This window comes from Phyllobates terribilis, unplaced genomic scaffold, assembly GCF_046119375.1.
Source record: "Phyllobates terribilis strain yellow unplaced genomic scaffold, ASM4611937v1 Scaffold_1__5_contigs__length_1240528914, whole genome shotgun sequence".
Taxonomy (NCBI): Eukaryota; Metazoa; Chordata; class Amphibia; order Anura; family Dendrobatidae; genus Phyllobates; species Phyllobates terribilis.
This window is the reverse complement of record NW_027362761.1, coordinates 943,587,611-943,610,917: the sequence shown is the minus strand read 5'-3', so window position 1 is coordinate 943,610,917 and position 23,307 is coordinate 943,587,611. Positions and strand designations below refer to the sequence as shown.

Here is a 23,307-nt window from a genome sequence, read left to right as displayed (position 1 = left end):
GGGACATTACTACAAGATAAGGACCAGGATGGGGACATTACTACAAGATAAGGACATTACTACAAGACGGGGATATTATTATAAAATGTTAGCCAGAATTACTATACGGTACTTATGCTAAGACAAAATTACTGTATATGGCCAATTAGGGGACACAAGGAAATAAAAATTGCAGAAATGGAGAAAAAAATTCCAAATGAAGTAAGAAAATGAAAATTTTTTGAGGACGCTAAAAATGCGGTTTTATGTATAAACTAAAGTAAACAAAAAAAGTGCACATTTGTTATCGCTGCACCTGTAATGACCCAAACTATAAAACTGTATCATAACCCATACGATGAATGTCATTTAAAAGAATAAAATAAAAAACAACAAGCCAAAAATAATCAAAAGGTGTATAGAAAAAACAATATGGCATAACTAACAAGGTCATCTCGTCCTGCAAAGAATGAGGCCCTTCAAATTCACATTTTTTTCTATATGCCCAAATACTTAGCCGAGTTTGAGACCCATGATCTAATGTGTCGGGACTCAAACATTTTTGGTGCTGACATCCCCTTCCATATGCTTTTCCCTCTATAGTGACATGTGGCTCTTTCACATGTGGATTGGTGTACTAACAAGCACACGGCACAATACAGCAGAACATACAAGTAGGTTATTCTAAAATCACAAAACTCATAGTTACCTCCATGTTCGGAAAACTTGGGGTTGGACAGTATCTGTTTGCAAAACTTCAACCCATTTCGATATTGCTTGTGTTCGTAACACCTCTGAAAATGCAAAGAAATATAGACATAAGCACTAGAACGACCTGATGATGGGGTTGCGTTGTCCTCATATTGATAATATCTCTGCTCTGTACTCATATGAGATGACGCTTTTCCAACCTTCCACCTCAGGTGATAAATGACCAGACCCTTGTGCTCTATCCAAGGCTAAGGGAATGATTCATCAAAGCTTTCACGATTAAAATTTTGGCATAAAAGCTTTGAAAAGTCAGAAAATTTAGGCACAACTTGGAATTACTCCAAAGATTGCAACTTTGGCGTTTTCTTGCTAGTTTCTTCCAGCTCTGTCAAATGGCCATAATGGGCGTGGGACGGCGACACAGCAGGGGCGTGACGCCACAGCTAGTCTAATTCATAACAAGCTATAACATTTCCTACACAGGAAATCTCACTCCGGCCCCTGAATGGAGTAAGATTTCTGGAGAGGTGCACCAAGGCCCATGCCACTCGTCAGACGCTCCAGAATCATGAAGAGGTGTGCACCTCTTCTAATCATACTTCTAACTCCAGCACACCGCCTCATTAAGATCGGTGTGAACAACGCCAGTCCTGATGAATCGGGCCCCATGTGACAGCATAAACCTCACCTGAAAGGAGAAATACAAACAGAGCTTAGCTGGGACAGATCATCGATAGCCGCGACTAGAGGTTCAACCAAATGGAGTACATAAGGCATAGTATGTAATATTAACGAGGTACCACAGCATGTGACGGAGGTTTGCTTGGCTGTTTTAATGGGGCTTTAGCAAACCTCCACCCCACCTTTTAAATGAAAGTAAGAAAAAATGCCTAGTATTACGTGACTAAAAACCACTCTAGTCCTAAAGGTTCACGTAAGCCTCCTATGCACAAAAAAGAAAGTCATCCCAATCCATGATGCCCATCTCATGTGTATGGGGGCCTCACCATTTTTCTGACAGAGGATGTTAGGGCAGAATAGGATTGTGCACATAAGGCCATGTTCTCACTATCAGTATTTGGTCAGTATTTTACATCAGTATCTGTAAGCCAAAACCAGGAGTGGAACAATCAGAGAAAAAGTATAATAGAAACACGTCACCACTTCTGTATTTATCACCCACTCCTGGTTTTGGCTTACATATACTGATGTAAAATACTGACCAAAGACTGAATGTGTGAACGTGGTCTTAAAGAGATTATCTGGTGACATCCAGATCGTTTACTTCTGCATCGTTAAGACCCTCACAATGGCCGAGACAAGTGCACGCATCACCAGAAAACTTCAAGAAATGTCAATGGAGTCAGGCAGCGGCTTACTTCCCTTCAGTCAGGTGTTGAAGTAACCTCTAAAGTTAATGTAGAAACAAAAGATTTCTGCTCATTATGTTTTGTCTTTTATCATGTGATTATGAGGCCATGGGTGGCTGCACATTGAGGACCGTGTCATACCTTTTTTTGTAGTTTTTGGCAATTTTCTCCGCTTTTGGAGTCTAACTTATATGAATTGTCCATTTTGTTTCTTAGTTTGCCATTGTGGACACAGTTTTGCGGTTTCCAGATGTTTTTGGCTGATTCAACACTTATTACTTTACAAAAAGCCCAAAATTTTGGTGCAAATGTTCTCCATTCCCCCCACCCCTGGAGTGACTTTATGTACACCTCTTATGTTGGCGTAATAATTTGCACCATTTTGTAAAATGTGCTGCAAAGTTGCAAAATGTCGAAGACAAGAGTTAAGACCTTTTTTCTTTTTTTTAATTATTTTGCACAAAATTCAAGAACCGCATGCACCACTTTGAAAGTTTTGGCATCAGAAAAAAACGGCAACGAAACAAGACAAATGACTTAACACAAATGATGAATTGGGGCCCTAGACTTTCTACAATTGCCACAAGGAAACTAGATCACTGCAGAACTGTGGTCCATGTGTTCTGTACACGCAAACAAACGCATATGCAAGGTACAATGAAAAGGACAAGTCTGACTAGTTTTCAAAGCTGCTTGAAAAAAGGGCCGACCCCAAAACATGCAATGGGTGCGTGATTTTTGGAGCCATTTTGCTGCACAGCTATTGAGTCACTGCTTGTTTAGTCCATGTGCTCTGGCCATGTGAGAGTGGCCTAAAGAAAACTGTATCCCGGAGGACAACTCTATAGCTTACTGCAGAAAGTGCGTGATCAGAAAGACTTCACCTTCAGCAGCACATGGCTCCCTGCTGTATCGCATGCAGCAAGTAAACGGCACAGCGAGATCTAGCCTCAATGTATGGGAAGCGGGAGGAAGACTTCTTGCTTTCTGCTGTGATAACAGAATAGCTTGTCCTTGAAACTTTTCTCAGCATCAGCTATATGAAATCACATCATATGCAACTATGAAGTAAAAGACAATAAGGATAGGATTTTTTTTTAACAATTCCTTTTACAAAATTGTAAATGCATTTGCTTAAAGGAAATGTGGAGACTATAAAACATTGCACATAGTTGGATGGCTGCAGGCGTGGTAAGTGGAGACAGAGGAGAAAACAGGTGGAGGGTTAAAAATACAACCCACAAATGCCGGCTCCATATATTAATTGCTGCGCTCCACTGAAGGGTAGCCACAGCCAAGGCTGAGGGGTTCTCAGGACATTAGATTGTTGTGCCCTGCGTGTCCATATCATGTAGTGACATCTGAAGCCGCTAAGCCACCACGTTGTGTCCGACTGCTACGAGGTGATGTCACGTCTCCTTACTCAGCACATGGGATCTCTGACATTGCTGGTGAGTGTGACTAACACCACATGCCTGTGACGGCAGTGTGGAATTCTAATGATATATAATATATACAGTACAGACCAAAAGTTTGGACACACCTTCTCATTTAAAGATATTTCTTTATTTTCATGACTATGAAAATTGTACATTCACACTGAAGGTATCAAAATTATGTATTAACACATGTGGAATTATATACTTAACAAAAAAGTGTGAAACAACTGAAAATATGTCTTATATTCTAGGTTCTTCAAAGTAGCCACCTTTTGCTTTGATGACTGCTTTGCACACTCTTGGCATTCTCTTGATGAGCTTCAAGAGGTAGTCGCCGGAAATGGTTTTCACTTCACAGGTGTTTCCTGTCAGGTTTAATAAGCGGGGTTTCTTGCCTTATAAATGGGGTTGGGACCATCAGTCGTGTTGTGCAGAAGTCTGGTGGATACACAGCTGATAGTCCTACTGAATAGACTGTTAGAATTTGTTTTATGGCAAGAAAAAAGCAGCTAAGTAAAGAAAAATGAGTGGCCATCATTACTTTATTAAATGAAGGTCAGTCAGTCTGAAAAATTGGGACAACTTTGAAAGTGTCCCCAAGTGCAGTTGCAAAAACTATCAAGCGCTACAAAGAAACTGGGTCACATAAGGACCGCCCCAGGAAAGGAAGACCAAGAGTCACCTCTGCTTCTGAGGATAAGTTTATCCGAGTCACCAGCCTCAGAAATCGCAGGTTAACAGCAGCTCAGATTAGAGACCAGGTCAATGCCACACAGAGTTCTAGCAGCAGACACATCTCTTCAACAACTGTTAAGAGGAGACTTTGTGCAGCAGACTTTCATGGTAAAATAGCTGCTAGGAAACCACTGCTAAGGACAGGCAACAAGCAGAAGAGACTTGTTTGGGCTAAAGAACACAAGTAATGGACATTAGACCAGTGGAAATCTGTGCTTTGGTCTGATGAGTCCAAATTTGAGTCCCACCGTGAAGCATGGAGGAGGAGGTGTGATGGTGTGGGGGTGCTTTGCTGGTGACACTGTTGGGGATTTATTAAAAATTGAAGGCATACTGAACCAGCATGGCTACCACAGCATCTTGCAGCGGCATGCTATTCCATCCGGTTTGCGTTTAGTTGGACCATCATGTATTTTTCAACAAGACAATGACCCCAAACACACCTCCAGGCTGTGTAAGAGCTATTTGACCAAGAAGGAGAGTGATGGGGTGCTACGCCAGATGACCTGGCCTCCACAGTCACCAGACCTGAACCCAATCGAGATGGTTTGGGGTGAGCTGGACCGCAGAGTGAAGGCAAAAGGGCCAACAAGTGCTAAGCATCTCTGGGAACTCCTTCAAGATTGTTGGAAGACCATTTCCGGTGACTACCTCTTGAAGCTCATCAAGAGAATGCCAAGAGTGTGCAAAGCAGTCATCAAAGCAAAAGGTGGCTACTTTGAAGAACCTAGAATATAAGACATATTTTCAGTTGTTTCACACTTTTTTGTTAAGTATATAATTCCACATGTGTTGATTCATAGTTTTGATGCCTTCAGTGTGAATGTACAATTTTCATAGTCATGAAAATACAGAAAAATCTTTAAATGAGAAGATGTGTCCAAACTTTTGGTCTGTACTGTAGATATCCTGTATGACTACATCTGTATATGTGTTCACAGAAACTGATGCCAGAACTAATCTCATAGATTTCTATTGGATGGTTCCCAGATATCCGGCTGCCCTTATAACAGACTGATTCTAGAACTAGATCAGAAACTGGGGTCTCGATCCTGCTTGGCCCTTATTCACATTTAAGTCATTTGACATATGGTAAGGTTTTAATACTAGAGGTTTGGACCGTCCAAAGTAGGGTCACCGTGACAAGGTGGAATGGCTTTTATGGGTTTTTTTGTTCAAAATTATGTTAAATAAGCACCCTATATTATTTTCATGCACTATTGCTATTTATTTTGTTTTTATCTTGGGTTTTGTCTGTTTAGTGGCCATTGTGAACATGCGCCTACACGTTGCATGCATGCCAACTTATATTCCAGTTCATCTCTAAGTTTTTGGATATACAGAAACACCCTGAAAAGCTTATGTCACCAAAGCTAGCTTTTCAAAGTTGAACTTTAGTTTTTTTGGCCAGCAATTATAGGGGTTCAGGGGTCCAGGGCTCTGCATAATAAAATAAATCTATAATTATCACACACACTGTTCATCTGCTTGGCTGAAATTGTGAAGACTACAGCTGATCAGTGGAAGCTGACTTACAGCAGTGCTCACATGACATTATTTAAAGAAGCACTCCCATTAAGTTTTTAATTCATTAAATGTCTGTGTATGTGCATGTGCATGTAATGTAGTGTGTATAATAATATACTCACCTATCACTGCTCTCTCCGGTGTCCAGCGCCATTCTGCTTTGCATCTCAGTGACATCACTGCAATTGCGATTAGCCGGATCCCCTATGTGTGAGCCGGAAGACTCTTTTAGGGCGGAGTCAGATGGCTTATTACTCGCGTGAGGATCGCATCGCAATCCTTGGACTGGCCATTGGCTCTCCTGACCTGAGCATGACAGCATATATTTCTATTCAGGTGATGCGATCCTCACGTGAGTAATACAGCTGTCTGACTGCGCCCTTACAATGTAAGTCTATGGAGCCACGCTCTGACGTTTTACAGACTTACATTATAAAAGCCACTTTTGGGTTACACGGACAGCAGTGTGACCCGGAGAGTCTGCAGAGCAGTGATGTCACTGAGAAGAGGAGCAGAACAGTGGTGAATACTGGAGAGAGCAGCGGCAGGTGAGTATATTAATACACTGATACCACATTACATGCACATATATACTCACGTTTAATGAATAAAAAAACTTAATGGAAGAGCTTGTTTAAGTTAGGAGACCAGCGGGAGACACGAGGTTCAGTCTGTCTTAAAGCAGAAGAGAATATATATATATATAATATATATAAAATTTGCACTAGCTATTGAACCCGTTCCACGCCCGGGTGGCGAGCATTTTTATTGGTACATTTTTTTTAAATTTTATTAATGGCGCCGGAGTCAGCACGTGCGCATACTGCGCTATCCTATTTTTAAAGAAATTGTCTGCGAATTCGCATATACAGTGTCTTCAATAAAAATGGCGCCGTATTGTAGTATGCACATGTGCAGACTCCGGCGCCTCACTGCGCAGGCGCCACCCATCTCGGCATGGGACAGAAGGACGCGTCCAGCATATATAAGATGTACTGACAATAAAGGGGGGTGTACTCACTTATGCTGAGCGCTGTATGTATACTGTACTGAGAATACAGGGGGGTGTACTCACTTACGCTGAGCGCTGTATATATAACGTACTGAGTATGCAGGGGGGTGTACTCACTTACGCTGAGCGCATTATGTATAACGTACTGAGAATACAGGGGGGGGTGTACTCACTTACGCTGTGCGCTGTATGTATAACGTACTGAGAATACAGAGGGGTGTACTCACTTAGGCTGAGCGCTGCATGTATAAAGTACTGAGAATACATGGGGGTGTACTCACTTACGCTGTGCGCTGTATGTATAACGTACTGGGAATACAGGGGGGTGTACTCACGCTGAATGCTGTATATATAACGTACTGAGAATACATGGGGGTGTACTAACTTACGCTGAGCGCTGTATCTATAACGTACTGCGAATACAGGGGGTGTACTCACTTACGCTGAGCGCTGTAGATATAACGTACTGAGAATACAGGGGGGTGTACTCACTTACGCTGAGCGCTGTAGATATAGTGTACTGAGAATATAGGGGGTGTACTCACGCTGAGCGCTGTATGGATAACGTACTGCGAATACAGGGGGTGTACTCACTTACGCTGAGCGCTGTAGATATAGTGTACTGAGAATAGAGGGGGGTGTACTCACTTACGCTGAGCGCTGTATGTATAACGTACTGAGAATACAGGGGGGTGTACTCACTTACGCTGAGCGCTGTAGATATAGTGTACTGAGAATATAGGGGGTGTACTCACTTACGCTGAATGCTGTATATATAGTGTACTGAGAATACAGGGGGTGTACTCACGCTGAGTGCTGTAGATATAGTGTACTGAGAATACAGGGGGTGTACTCATGCTGAGCGCTGTATATATAGTGTACTGAGAATACAGGGGGTGTACTCACGCTGAGCGCTGTAGATATAGTGTACTGAGAATACAGGGGGTGTACTCACGCTGAGTGCTGTAGATATAGTGTACTGAGAATACAGGGGGTGTACTCACGCTGAGTGCTGTAGATATAGTGTACTGAGAATACAGGGGGTGTACTCACGCTGAGTGCTGTAGATATAGTGTACTGAGAATACAGGGGGTGTACTCACGCTGAGCGCTGTAGATATAGTGTACTGAGAATACAGGGGGTGTACTCACGCTGAGTGCTGTAGATATAGTGTACTGAGAATACAGGGGGTGTACTCACGCTGAGCGCTGTAGATATAGTGTACTGAGAATACAGGGGGTGTACTCACTTACGCTGAATGCTGTATATATAACGTACTGAGAATACAGAGGGTGTACTCACGCTGAGTGCTGTAGATATAGTGTACTGAGAATACAGGGGGTGTACTCACTTACGCTGAATGCTGTATATATAACGTACTGAGAATACAAGGGGTGTACTCACGCTGAGCGCTGTATGGATAACGTACTGCGAATACAGGGGGTGTACTCACGCTGAGCGCTGTAGATATAGTGTACTGAGAATACAGGGGGTGTACTCACGCTGAGCGCTGTATATAAAGTGTACTGAGAATACAGGGGGTGTACTCACGCTGAGTGCTGTAGATATAGTGTACTGAGAATACAGGGGGTGTACTCACGCTGAGTGCTGTAGATATAGTGTACTGAGAATACAGGGGGTGTACTCACGCTGAGTGCTGTAGATATAGTGTACTGAGAATACAGGGGGTGTACTCACGCTGAGCGCTGTAGATATAGTGTACTGAGAATACAGGGGGTGTACTCACTTACGCTGAATGCTGTATATATAATGTACTGAGAATACAGAGGGTGTACTCACGCTGAGCGCTGTAGATATAGTGTACTGAGAATACAGGGGGTGTACTCACTTACGCTGAATGCTGTATATATAACGTACTGAGAATACAGGGGGTGTACTCACGCTGAGCGCTGTATGGATAACGTACTGCGAATACAGGGGGTGTACTCACGCTGAGCGCTGTAGATATAGTGTACTGAGAATACAGGGGGTGTACTCACGCTGAGCGCTGTATATATATTGTACTGAGAATACAGGGGGTGTACTCACGCTGAGTGCTGTAGATATAGTGTACTGCGAATACAGGGGGTGTACTCACGCTGAGCGCTGTAGATATAGTGTACTGAGAATACAGGGGGTGTACTCACGCTGAGCGCTGTATATATATTGTACTGAGAATACAGGGGGTGTACTCACGCTGAGCGCTGTAGATATAGTGTACTGAGAATACAGGGGGTGTACTCACGCTGAGCGCTGTAGATATAGTGTACTGAGAATACAGGGGGTGTACTCACGCTGAGCGCTGTAGATATAGTGTACTGAGAATACACGGGGTGTACTCACGCTGAGTGCTGTAGATATAGTGTACTGAGAATACAGGGGGTGTACTCATGCTGAGCGCTGTATATATAGTGTACTGAGAATACAGGGGGTGTACTCACGCTGAGCGCTGTAGATATAGTGTACTGAGAATACAGGGGGTGTACTCACGCTGAGCGCTGTAGATATAGTGTACTGAGAATACAGGGGGTGTACTCACGCTGAGCGCTGTAGATATAGTGTACTGAGAATACAGGGGGTGTACTCACGCTGAGCGCTGTAGATATAGTGTACTGAGAATACAGGGGGTGTACTCACGCTGAGTGCTGTAGATATAGTGTACTGAGAATACAGGGGGTGTACTCACGCTGAGTGCTGTAGATATAGTGTACTGAGAATACAGGGGGTGTACTCACGCTGAGTGCTGTAGATATAGTGTACTGAGAATACAGGGGGTGTACTCACGCTGAGTGCTGTAGATATAGTGTACTGAGAATACACGGGGTGTACTCACGCTGAGCGCTGTAGATATAGTGTACTGAGAATACAGGGGGTGTACTCACGCTGAGTGCTGTAGATATAGTGTACTGAGAATACACGGGGTGTACTCACGCTGAGCGCTGTAGATATAGTGTACTGAGAATACACGGGGTGTACTCACGCTGAGCGCTGTAGATATAGTGTACTGAGAATACACGGGGTGTACTCACGCTGAGTGCTGTAGATATAGTGTACTGAGAATACAGGGGGTGTACTCACGCTGAGCGCTGTAGATATAGTGTACTGAGAATACAGGGGGTGTACTCACGCTGAGCGCTGTAGATATAGTGTACTGAGAATACAGGGGGTGTACTCACGCTGAGTGCTGTAGATATAGTGTACTGAGAATACAGGGGGTGTACTCACGCTGAGCGCTGTAAATATAGTGTACTGAGAATACAGGGGGTGTACTCACTTACGCTGAATGCTGTATATATAACGTACTGAGAATACAGAGGGTGTACTCACGCTGAGTGCTGTAGATATAGTGTACTGAGAATACAGGGGGTGTACTCACTTACGCTGAATGCTGTATATATAACGTACTGATAATACAGGGGGTGTACTCACGCTGAGCGCTGTATGGATAACGTACTGCGAATACAGGGGGTGTACTCACGCTGAGCGCTGTAGATATAGTGTACTGAGAATACAGGGGGTGTACTCACGCTGAGCGCTGTATATATAGTGTACTGAGAATACAGGGGGTGTACTCACGCTGAGTGCTGTAGATATAGTGTACTGAGAATACAGGGGGTGTACTCACGCTGAGCGCTGTAGATATAGTGTATTGAGAATACAGGGGGTGTACTCACGCTGAGCGCTGTAGATATAGTGTACTGAGAATACAGGGGGTGTACTCACGCTGAGCGCTGTAGATATAGTGTACTGAGAATACAGGGGGTGTACTCACGCTGAGCGCTGTAGATATAGTGTACTGAGAATACACGGGGTGTACTCACGCTGAGTGCTGTAGATATAGTGTACTGAGAATACAGGGGGTGTACTCATGCTGAGCGCTGTATATATAGTGTACTGAGAATACAGGGGGTGTACTCACGCTGAGCGCTGTAGATATAGTGTACTGAGAATACAGGGGGTGTACTCACGCTGAGTGCTGTAGATATAGTGTACTGAGAATACAGGGGGTGTACTCACGCTGAGCGCTGTAGATATAGTGTACTGAGAATACAGGGGGTGTACTCACGCTGAGTGCTGTAGATATAGTGTACTGAGAATACAGGGGGTGTACTCACGCTGAGTGCTGTAGATATAGTGTACTGAGAATACAGGGGGTGTACTCACGCTGAGTGCTGTAGATATAGTGTACTGAGAATACAGGGGGTGTACTCACGCTGAGCGCTGTAGATATAGTGTACTGAGAATACAGGGGGTGTACTCACGCTGAGTGCTGTATATATAGTGTACTGAGAATACAGGGGGTGTACTCACGCCGAGCGCTGTAGATATAGTGTACTGAGAATACAGGGGGTGTACTCACGCTGAGCGCTGTAGATATAGTGTACTGAGAATACAGGGGGTGTACTCACGCTGAGCGCTGTATGGATAACGTACTGCGAATACAGGGGGTGTACTCACTTACGCTGAGCGCTGTAGATATAGTGTACTGAGAATACAGGGGGTGTACTCACGCTGAGCGCTGTAGATATAGTGTACTGAGAATACAGGGGGTGTACTCACTTACGCTGAGCGCTGTAGATAGAGTGTACTGAGAATACAGGGGGTGTACTCACGCTGAGCGCTGTAGATAGAGTGTACTGAGAATACAGGGGGTGTACTCACGCTGAGCGCTGTAGATATAGTGTACTGAGAATACAGGGGGTGTACTCACGCTGAGCGCTGTAGATATAGTGTACTGAGAATACAGGGGGTGTACTCACGCTGAGTGCTGTAGATATAGTGTACTGAGAATACAGGGGGTGTACTCACGCTGAGCGCTGTAGATATAGTGTACTGAGAATACAGGGGGTGTACTCACGCTGAGCGCTGTAGATATAGTGTACTGAGAATACAGGGGGTGTACTCACGCTGAGCGCTGTAGATATAGTGTACTGAGAATACAGGGGGTGTACTCACGCTGAGCGCTGTAGATATAGTGTACTGAGAATACAGGGGGTGTACTCACGCTGAGCGCTGTAGATATAGTGTACTGAGAATACAGGGGGTGTACTCACGCTGAGCGCTGTAGATATAGTGTACTGAGAATACAGGGGGTGTACTCACGCTGAGCGCTGTAGATATAGTGTACTGAGAATACAGGGGGTGTACTCACGCTGAGTGCTGTAGATATAGTGTACTGAGAATACACGGGGTGTACTCACGCTGAGCGCTGTATGTATAACATACTGAGACAACAGCGGGGTGTACTCTCTTACGCTGAAAACTGTATATATAAACGTACTGAGAACAGAGGGGGTGTACTCATGAACTTGTCTCTCTCTTGTCCTGTACATATTGTCGTCATGGCGCCACACTGAGCATGCTCAGTCTATAGAGGCTTTGGATAGAAGGACACATCCCTGGTTATATGATAGATAGACAGACAGACAATATTTATATTACACACACACATATACATTCAGCTCCTAAAATAAACAATAAATTAGGTACAGTAGTACAATGCATGATCTTCTGAAAACATTTACAGCACAATTTGGGAAAGTTATTACATGTTCTATAAGGCTAAGTGCCCACGATGCAGAAATTCTGCATATTTTTTACGCTTCTCCCTGGCAGGAAAAACGCATGCGGATTTTAAATGCGGTTTTCCCGCCAGGTAGAAACGTTTGTCAAGCGTCTTTGCATGCATTTCTGCATGCGGGTTATCAAGCGCTTTTCCGAGCGATTTTAGCATCACTTGGAAAAGTGCTTGACAACTTGTTCACACTATATAAATCCATGCAACTGGCCTAGATTTATATAGTGTGACCAAGTTAGTTAAAAAAAAGAATAAGAATGGTGAAAAATAAAAAAAATAAAGTTTATACTCACCTTCCGATGTCTTCCCGGTGTTTTGACTGCTCCGTCTGGTGTCTTGCACTGCTTGCGGGGGTGTGAAGGACCTGCGGTGACGTCATTGAGACATGTGATGGGTCACATGACTCAGTGACATCATTGCAGGTCCTTCACAACAACGCGAACATTGCAAGACACCGGACGGAGCAGACAAAACACCGGGAAGACATCGATAGGTGAGTATAAACTTTATTTTTTATTTTAAATTCTGTTTTTACAGGTACAATGGTACCCAGGTCTGGATAAAAGTCTTCTCTCCTCCAGACTTGGGTACCATCCGCACATTGAACCATGTGATATCCGCATGTGCAAATGCAGTGATGCGGATGTCACGCGGTCCAATGCAAGTCAATGGCGGCGATTACGCTGCGTGTCCGCAAAATTAGTGGACATGCTGCGGATTTTTGAGCGCAGCATAAACGCTGCGGAAAAATACGCAACATGGGCATTGAAAGTGCGGCTTGTCATTGGGGACCATGGGGTGCGGATTACCAAGCGTTTATGCTGCGGAAATTCCGCAGCATAAACTCTTGTAAAATGCTACGTGGGCACCCAGCCTAAATGTCTGTTCTGTTCCTGATCTAAGGATGTCGGCTTTTAGTTGAGATGAATCTGTGCTGCACTTTATGTACATGCTCAGTAGTGAGGCCGTGCTGTGGAGTCGGGAGTCAGGGAAATTGAGGAGTCAGAGTTGGAGGTTTGGCTTACCGACCCCACAGCCCTGTATTCAGCCCAACAGTGGCAGCATCAAAGCCCCAAGCAGTTCATACATGGCATACCTGTACATGCTGAGTCCATAATGCGGAGATACAATTTACTATGTGGGTGGATGTAGAAGATGCTGACCCAGCATTATCCCAGCTGCTCTAACACCTGAGGCTTGTTTCTGCCTCCCATGAGAGGTACATGAGCAGGAAGCATAATGTGCTTAGGCTCATGGAGAATGCCAACCTGGGATGAATAAGGGTCACAGCCTGCTAGCAGCACAGGCACTGCACTAATCTCACACTACACCCTTGTTATTTGGTGGGGGAAGGATATAAGAGACCAGGCTCCCCTCAAATAATATGCACTACTTTAGGAACCTACTTTACTGTGCAAAAGAAAAGGACAATGTGCATGGTGTGCTCAGCGCTAGTAATACTACAGAGGTAACTGCAGAACATGGAGCCAATAAGTACTAGTCATATCCAGCATCAGGACATTACATTCACATGAATACTGTGGGGCCACACTATGGATGGCTGTATAAAGCAGCACCTCTAATATGGTATGTATCGCTCACACTGACCACACACCATGAACAGTCTCTGCTTGGTAACAAATTGTAGCCGCTGCCAACAGAGAATCCACTCACACATCTGAACTGCACATGGCAAATCTCAGGAATACCGAACATTAAAGGGGACCACATAAAAAGTTGTGTTTCACATCTAAATTAATTAAACTTCGTGATATACCATAATTTCACTTCCAGATTGGTGCCGGCAGGAATAGGTAATTCCGCCCTTTTCTGTACATGACCAGTGGCATTCATTAAAGACCACCTGTCTCACAGTCAAAAGTGGCCAATGTTTGCTCTTCTTTTATACCTATTTTTGCCCTGAGTGTGCAGATTTAGTTTTTCTAAAATCCAATAAACAGTTTCAGAGATATTGGTCTTTTTACTTGGTGCCAATTCTTATGGTCTTGACCAAGGGGGCGTGGCTCACAGATTATTATTATAGCGCCATTTATTCCATGGCGCTTTACATGTGAAAAAGGGGTATAATACAAGAACAATTACAATAATCTTGAACACAATGTGACAGCGACTAGTACAGGAGGAGCGAGGACCCTGCCCACGAGGGCTCACAGTCTACAATGGATGAGTAAGGATACAGTAGGTGAGGGTAGAGCTGGTCGTGCAGCGGTATGGTAGAGTGGTGGTTACTGCAGGCTGTAGGCTTGTCGGAAGAGGTGGGTCTTCAGGTTCCTTTTGAAGGTTTCCACGGTAGGCGAGAGTCTGATACGTTGGGGTACAGAGTTTCAGAGTAGGGGGGAAGCACGGGAGAAATCTTGTATGCGATTGTGGGAGGAGGAGATAAGAGGGGAGTAGAGCAGGAGATCTTGTGAGGATAGGAGGTTGCGTGCGGGTATGTAACGGGAGACTAGGTCAGAGATATATGGAGGAGACAGGTTGTGAATGGCTTTGTATGTCATGGTTAGGGTTTTGAACTGGAGTCTCTGAGCAATGGGGAGCCAGTGAAGAGATTGACAGAGAGGAGAGGCCGGGGATTAGCGGGGGGACAGGTTGATTAGTCAAGCAGCAGAGTTTAGGATAGATTGGAGGGGTGCGAGAGTGTTAGAGGGGAGGCCACAGAGCAGGAGGTTGCAGTAGTCAAGGCGGGAGATGATGAGGGCGTGCACTAGTGTTTTTGCAGATTCATGGTTGAGGAATGTGCGGATCCGGGAGATATTTTTGAGTTGGAGTCGGCAGGAAGTGGAAAGGGCTTGGATATGTGGTTTGAAGGAGAGTTCAGAGTCCAGGGTTACCCCAAGGCAGCGAGCTTGAGGGACTGGGGAGAGGGGGCAGCCATTGACGTTGATAGATAGGTCAGTTGGGGGGGTTGAATGAGATGGCGGAAAGATGATGAATTCTGTTTTGTCTATGTTAAGTTTTAGAAATCTGGCAGAGAAGAAGGATGAAATAGCAGACAGACATCGTGGGATTTTGGTTAGTAAGGAGGTGATATCGGGTCCAGAGAGGTAGATCTGTGTGTCATCAGGATAGAGGTGATAATGAAAGCCATGAGACTCTATGAGCTGTCCCAGGCCGAAGGTGTAGATGGAGAAGAGCAGCGGTCCTAGAACTGAACCTTGGGGGACACCGACAGATGGGGGGCGAGATGAGGAGGTGGTGTGTGAGTGGGAGACACTGAATGTCCGGTCTGTTAGGTATGAGGAGATCCAGGATAGGGCCAAGTCTGTGATGCAGATAGATGAGAGAGTCTGTAGTAAGAGGGAATGGTCCACTGTGTCAAAGACAGATGACAGGTCTAGGAGGAGGAGGACAGAGTAGTGTCGCTTAGATTTGGCGGTTAGTAGGTCGTTGGTGACTTTAGTCAGTGCAGTTTCAGTAGAATGGTGCGGTCGGAAACCAGATTGTAGGCGGTCAAAGAGGGAGCAGGAGGAGAGATGGGAGGACAGTTCAGAATGGACATGTTGTTCCAGTAGTTTTGAGGCATAGGGGAGAAGTGATATGGGGCGATAGCTAGACACAGAGGATGGGTCAAGGGAGGGCTTTTTGAGGATGGGTGTGATTGAGGCAAGTTTGAAGCATGAGGGGAAGACACCAGTTGTTAGTGACAGGATGAAGAGGTGGGCTAGGGCTGGGATGAAGATAGTGGTAAGGTTTGGGATGAGGTGGGACGGGATTGGGTCAAGTTTACAGGTGGTGATGTGTGATTTGGAGAGTAAGGAGGAAAGTTGATCTTCAGAAATGGTGGAGACAGTGGTTTTGAAGGAAGAGGGTTGAGTAGGTGTGGGGAGGGGCTGTGGGGGCTTTAGGCAAAAGCTTTGTCTGGTGGTGTCAATCTTCTGCTTGAAGAATGAAGCAAAGTCTTCGGCTGAAATAAGAGGAGAGGGAGGAGGCACTGGGGGATGGAGGAGAGAATTGAAGGTGTTGAATAGTTGTTTGGGGTTGTGAGACAGGGAGGATATGAGAGATGTGAAGTATTTTTGTTTTGCTGCAGTGAGTGTGGACTTGAAGGTAGTGAGGGACTGTTTGAATGCGATGAAGTGCTCATGGGAGTGGGACCTTTTCCATCTACGCTCAGCAACCCTGGAGGCCCGTTGCAGTTCTTTAGTTAGGCTGGTGTGCCAGGGTTGTCTGTTGATTGTGCGAGCCTTGGAATGTGTGAGGGGGCCACCGAATCGAGAGCTGCAGCAGTTGTGGTGTTGTATAAAGCGGCAGCAACATCTGCATCATGTAAGGAACTAATGTCTCTAAGAGGGAGGAGGGAGATTCTCAGGGGGGCATGCATGTAGGCTGCTCTGCATTATATCTAGTAAGCAAGGCCCTCCCTTGCTAAAGACCAAAAAAATTGGCACTAAATAAAAAGGCCCAGATCTCTGGAACTGTATGGTGGATTTAAGAAAAATACTCAGGGCAACAGCAGGTGTAAAATAAGAGCAAACACCGGCCACAGGTCCTCTTTAAGCACAGCTATTTGGCTCAGTTCATTAGCCAGCCACCTCGTCTGTAGTAGCCATAATGGAGAAGGGGGCTAGCTCAGGTATTGGACTGTACCCACTAGCCCTTTCCACACACATCACTGGTAATGTGCAGACAGAGATCTTATCTATGACAGAAATCAGGGAGTGGAACTGACAAGCACTAAAACCGAGATAACCGGGCAGACATCAAAATATCCTAGGAAGTTTCATCAACTTGCATTTCAAACACGTAAAAACAAAAAAAGGAATCTCATGTATCCTCAAACTTGTAGAAAAACAACAACTTTGTAATATACTCATGGATGACATGGTCCTAGGCTTGTGTGTGCCGCCGGCCCCTATAGGGCTAGGGACTGATATATGACAGCTGTTATCATTGGGCCTGGCATCTACTGAGAAAAGTCCCAGATACTGTATGTAAAGCCTCTTATTTTTACAGTTGGACACTGCAGGAGCAGACACTACTACTCTCAACATTGACCCTGCTGGTGCTGATCGCAACACCAGCAGGGAACAATGATGATGATGGCAGCGTTCAGCACCCGGCGCTTGGGAACAGCGCTAACTGTACACCAATTCCCAAGCTCCGGTACGTGTGCTCCTGATGCGGCACACGGTTGCCACACAGGTGCACACGGACATCTCCGGTACTGTTTTTTCCAGTACCGGAAATATCAGGACTTGTGAAAGAGCCCTTAGGCTATGTGCACACTACCGTCGGGAATAAAATCTCATGAGTACAAAGTCAGACCGTGAATACATGGCATCTGTTCACAATGGGAACCCAATGCAAATAAACATAGCATCAGGGCTGTGGAGTCAGTAAGGCAAACCTGACTCCACGACTCCCTCATATATGGCTCATGTTTAAGTAATAAATTTACTGTAGTACAGATTCATCTCAGCTAAAAGTCTAGACCCTTAGATCAGGAATAGGACAGACATTTATAGGACATTTCATAACTTTCCCAAATTCTAATGAAAAAATATTCCCCACAAACTGCATTCAACTACTGTACCAAATTTATTAAAGATATATTTTAGGAGTCGGACCATTTTATACCGACTCCACGACTGACTTCACAGCCCTGTATAGCATGTAGTTTTATTTTTCCATGAGCCTATGTATAGAAAGGCAGATTCTGCTGAACCTTCCTATAGAGTTAAATGGTATGCAGATGCACACTGGGGGTGACAGAGGCCAAAAGGGCACTCTGCTGGCCTCCATCTGGTGAATGGAAATGTATAGAAAGCTTTAAGTCTACACTGCGTACATATACTCTTAGCCATTGTCATTTACGTGCAGAGGTCGTACTTGGCCATTTACCTGCTTCACAACCACAATGATCTAGATTGCTGAGAGCAACTCGCAGAGTCTCATGCCAGTTTCCCTCTAAAATAATCCCCTGCACGGTACAGCCAGGTAGCTAAACATGTGCCATGTAAGGTCACCCTACATGGCGCCCTCCATTAGATCTCCTGCTGCCTCCATAGGTGGTCCGGGCAGCACAGTGGTAGATACATTTCATTTTCCTGCTGCCTCCAAGAGCACAGTCTGTGTAATCTAGTGAGGTCGGCCTGCAGACTTCTGTGCCCCCATACACAGAGGATGCTGTGTGATACAGGGGCAGTGTGCCTGGCACCCCAGGCTGCTCATCCTCTCAGTGCACAGTGTCTTTACACTACTCATTTTCCTGCCATTTCTGAGAGCAGACTGTAAGAGACACTGCAGTCCTCCGATGAGCTCTCCCTACATGGACTGGCCACACAATGGCTGCATGGTCACCAACTGTGGGTCATACCTAAGACTAGGTGACTGTCGCTCCAACATGATGATGCCAGGCAATCTAATGTACAGAGGGGCGACTGGTCTCCAACATCAGTAAGAATTGGGCATCCTTTGTTCCCATGGCAACCAGATCCAGGTGTCCATGCCTACGGTAGTGTCCTGGGAGATATCAGCCAGAAGCTCCAGCCATTACATGGCGACAGTCAGTGTCACACACCATGATCACCCAGTACCACCACAATATGTGGTCGCCCTCAGTCACATAGCTGGGACCGTGTGGCCTAGGTCTAGTAGAGCACATAGACATAGTGGAGGAGGCCTGAGCCAGAACAGGCCGCTGCTTTGTATTTCTGCCTCTCAGATTCAAGCTGTTCTTATTTCACATAGATGAACAATCATCTGGCCGGCCCTTTACAGCATTTTACATCCAATCAGTTGTACTACATGACATCACAGTAAAGAGTTTATTACCACATCTCCTGCCCCAGAATCTTATTTACATGTTGCAGCAGTCATCATATATACAGCCAATCACTGGGCTCTATGGTCTCTGCCATCACATCTACAGCCAATCACTGGGCTCGACGATCTCTGCCATCACTGATTGGCAGTAGATGTGATGACTGCTGCAGTCAATCACTGGGCACTATGGTCTCTGCCATCACTGATTGGCTGCAGCAGTCATCTCATGTAAAGCCAGTCGCTGGGCTCTGTCATCCTGTGCCATAATTGATTGGTTGTAGATGTGATGACAACTGCAGTCAATCACTGGGCTCTATGATCTCTGCCATCATTGACTGGCTGCAGCAGTCATCACACGTACAACCTCTCTGGGCTCTGTCATCCCTGATTGGCTGTACAAAAGATAACTGCTGCAGCCAATTGCTGCGCTCTGTGGTCTCTGCCATCACTGATGAGGACTCCTGTTGCAGCCAATCAGTGATGGCAGAGACCACAGAGCCCAGTGATTGGCTGCAGCAGTCATCTTTTGTACAGCCAATCACTGGGCTCTGTGGTCTCTGCCATCACTAATTGGCTGCAACAGGAGTAATCTGGTGTACAGCCAATCGCTGGGCTTTGCCATCACTGATTGGCTGCAGCAATCCCCACATGTACAGCCAATCGCAGGGCTCTATGGTCTGCCATCACTGATTGGCTGCAGCAATGACCATATGTACAACCAATCGCTGAGCTCGGCAGTCACGTGCTGTAGACGGGATGTCACGCTGACAATGCCTGGCTGTGGTGCAGCCTGCACACTGTGTGCAAGAGAGCAGGCACGGCGCAGACATGGCAGCCGTCAGGAAGGTGACAGAGCACAGGCCGCTGGGCAGGACGGCTCCGGTAATGGCAGCTCCTACTAGCCCTGCACGTAGCGCCTGTGGTAACGGCGGGGCCCCGGAGCACTACCCGGCACAGTAATGAGCGCTGCCCCTTCTCACCAGGATCCTCTTGAACAGCGCGTTCTCCTTGGGCGGGAGGCTGACACTCGGCATTTCGCGGCCGCTCCTCACCCGTCCACACGGACTCGTACGGCACCCGCTCCCCCTGTCCTAAACCGGGGACTCACGATGGGCGCCTGGAACTAGACAGGAGTTACCGGTCCAGCTGCTTCCTCTCCTCCGCCCCGGCCGTCAGGGCCCCGGCCGAGTAGTTCACGTGGTAAAAGAACAGACCCGACAAGAAGCAGAGGCCAAAATGGCGGAAGGAGGCGGGACGGCTTCCCGGGTCACAGGGAGATCCGCGCCTGCGCCATGACCCGCCGCTTCCGCTGCACCCGGCCACGCCCACACCACACTACGGGCCAGTCGGCCGCAGTCGCACGTGTGTCCTGGCCGTGTGCGGACTGATTAGCTCGCACAGCACACGGACCCCTGTTTTTTCCACAGGAAAATGACCAGTTTTGCACTTGATCAGACTGTGGCTGAGTTCACATGAGTATAAAGACTCGTCTGCATTTCCGCCAGAAAACCTAGATGATTTTCTCTCATTTACCATGTGTATGTCATCCGTGTAGCGGATAGTAATATGTCTGTATCAGTAACACACTGCTGCTACACGGTACAGTGGCTGCTTATGGCACCAAAATGTTGTTGCACCCACAGGATAGAATGGGCGAGGAGCCACACAGAAGAATCTGTGCCAGCTGTGATATTATTTCTCACAGGCAGAATCTCAGGGAGATCACCACTGTTCCATGGTTTCACCATTTGTGGATAATGGCTCTAACTGTGGGAGCTGCAGTCCCAAAGCTTTAGCAATGGCTTTATAACATTTTCCAGACTGATAGATCTCAATTACTTTGTTTCTCCTTAGTTCCTGAATTTCTTTGGATCGCAGCATGATGTCTAGCTGTTGAGGATCTTTTGGTCTACTTCACTTTGTCAGGCAGGTCCTATTTAAAGAAGTTGTTCACTACTTTTTCATTGATGCCCTGTTCGTAGGATAGGGCATCAGTGTTTGATTGGCCGGGGTCTCCTACCCGGCACACCCACCGATCATTGGGCGTACCCACCGTGGGGCAGGGGGGGCAGCTGCCCCCCCCCCCCCTAGAGGCAGGCACGCAAGCCGCACTCCATGGCCGGCGTCAGCACCTGGCGACCCCGGGCAAATATAGGGGCCCTGAGCAGGCGGGGGGCCCCCTCACCGTCAACGCCTGCTCCCCCCCCCCCCCCCTGCTTGCTCAGGGCCCCGGCACAATATTTACCCCTCCCCTTGCCTCCGCAGCAGCTCCTGCATCCTCCGCGGCTGCTGCACTGTGATGTCTCAGGTCAGAGGGCGTGGTGACGTCTTTACACCGTGCTCTCTCCTGAGCAGTCACAGCGCAGAGCGGGATGAGGCCGGCGACGCTGGAGTCCGGAGCTGAGCAGCGGCAGCAGGTGAGGTGAGTATTTGATTTTTTTTTTTTTACTATATGGAGGCCTTTGGCAATATAAGGGAGGTGAGGTGGGGGTGTGTGACATCCTGCATGGGGCATTATAAGGGGAGGGGTGTGACATCCTGCACGGGGCATTATAAGGGGGGGGTGACATCCTGCATGGGGCATTATAAGGGAGGGGGGGTGACATCCTGCATGGGGCATTATAAGGAAGGGGGTGGTGTCATCCTGCATGGGGCATTATGTGGGGGGGGGGGGCAGCCTGCGTGGGGCATTATGTGGGGAGGAACAGCCTGCATGAGGCATTATGTGTGGGGAACAGCCTGCATGGAGCGTTATATGGGGGCCAGTATTCTGTATGGAGCGTTATGGGGGCCAGTATCCTGCATGGAGCGTTATATGGGGGCCAGTATCCTGCATGGAGCGTTATATGGGGGCCAGTATCCTGCATGGAGCGTTATATGGGGGCCAGTATCCTGCATGGAGCGTTATATGGGGACCAGTATCCTGCATGGAGCGTTATATGGGGGCCAGTATCCTGCATGGAGCGTTATATGGGGGCCAGTATCCTGCATGGAGCGTTATATGGGGGCCAGTATCCTGCATGGAGCGTTATATGAGGGCCAGTATCCTGCATGGAGCGTTATATGGGGGCCAGTATCCTGCATGGAGCGTTATATGGGGGCCAGTATCCTGCATGGAGCGTTATATGGGGGCCAGTATCCTGCAGGGAGCGTTATATGGGGGCCAGTATTCCGTATGGAGCGTTATATGGGGGCCAGTATCCTGTATGGAGCGTTATATGGGGGCCAGTATTCCGTATGGAGCGTTATATGGGGGCCAGTATTCTGTATGGAGCATTTTATGGGGGCCAGTATTCTGTATGAAGCATTATATGGGGGCCAGTATCCTGTATGGAGCGTTATATGGTGGCCAGTATTCTGTATGGAGCATTATATGGGGACCAGTATCCTGTATGGAGCGTTATATGGTGGCCAGTATTCTGTATGGAGCGTTATATGGGGACCAGTATCCTGTATGGGGCATTTTATGGCGGCCAGTATACTGTGTGGAGCGTTATATGGGGGCCAGTATTTTGTATGGAGCGTTATATGGGGGCCAGTATCCTGTATGGAGCATTATATGGGGACCAGTATGGGGCATTTTATGGCAGCCAGTATACTGTGTGGAGCGTTATATGGGGGCCAGTATTCTGTATGGAGCGTTATATGGGGGCCAGGATCCTGTATGGAGCGTTATATGGGGACCAGTATCCTGTATGGGGCATTTTATGGCGGCCAGGATTCTGTATGAAGCGTTATATGGGGGCCAGTATTCTGTATGGAGCGTTATATGGGGACCAGTATCCTGTATGGTGCATTTTATGGCGGCCAGTATCCTGTATGGAGCGTTATATGGTGGCCAGTATTCTGTATGGAGCGTTATATGGGGACCAGTATCCTGTATGGGGCATTTTATGGCAGCCAGTATACTGGGTGGAGCGTTTTATGGGGGCCAGTATTCTGTATGGAGCGTTATATGGGGACCAGTATCCTGTATGGGGCATTTTATGGCGGCCAGTATTCTGTATGGAGCGTTATATGGGGGCCAGTATCCTGTATGGAGCGTTATATTTGGACCAGTATCCTGTATGGGGCATTTTATGGCAGCCAGTATTCTGTGTGGAGCGATTCGCCTGTTTCTGAGCTATTGTGGAATTTACAATAGATATCACTCATGTAATGTAAGAAGTG

The 23,307-nt window shown here is 46.7% G+C and overlaps 1 protein-coding gene across 1 annotated transcript in view; it reads right to left on the bottom strand.

Moving 5' to 3' along the window:
• NAA15 (N-alpha-acetyltransferase 15, NatA auxiliary subunit) overlaps window positions 1-20,414 on the bottom strand; it is a 51,964-nt gene extending 31,550 nt beyond the window's left edge. The window contains exons 1-2 of the mRNA XM_073641806.1: window positions 20,118-20,414; window positions 689-773 (exon numbers count right to left, since the gene is read on the bottom strand). Coding sequence (XP_073497907.1) covers window positions 689-773; window positions 20,118-20,171 — 139 coding nt within the window. The 5' untranslated portion in view covers window positions 20,172-20,414. The remainder of the gene's footprint in view (window positions 1-688; window positions 774-20,117) is intronic.
• Between the last annotated feature and the right edge of the window lie 2,893 nt (window positions 20,415-23,307).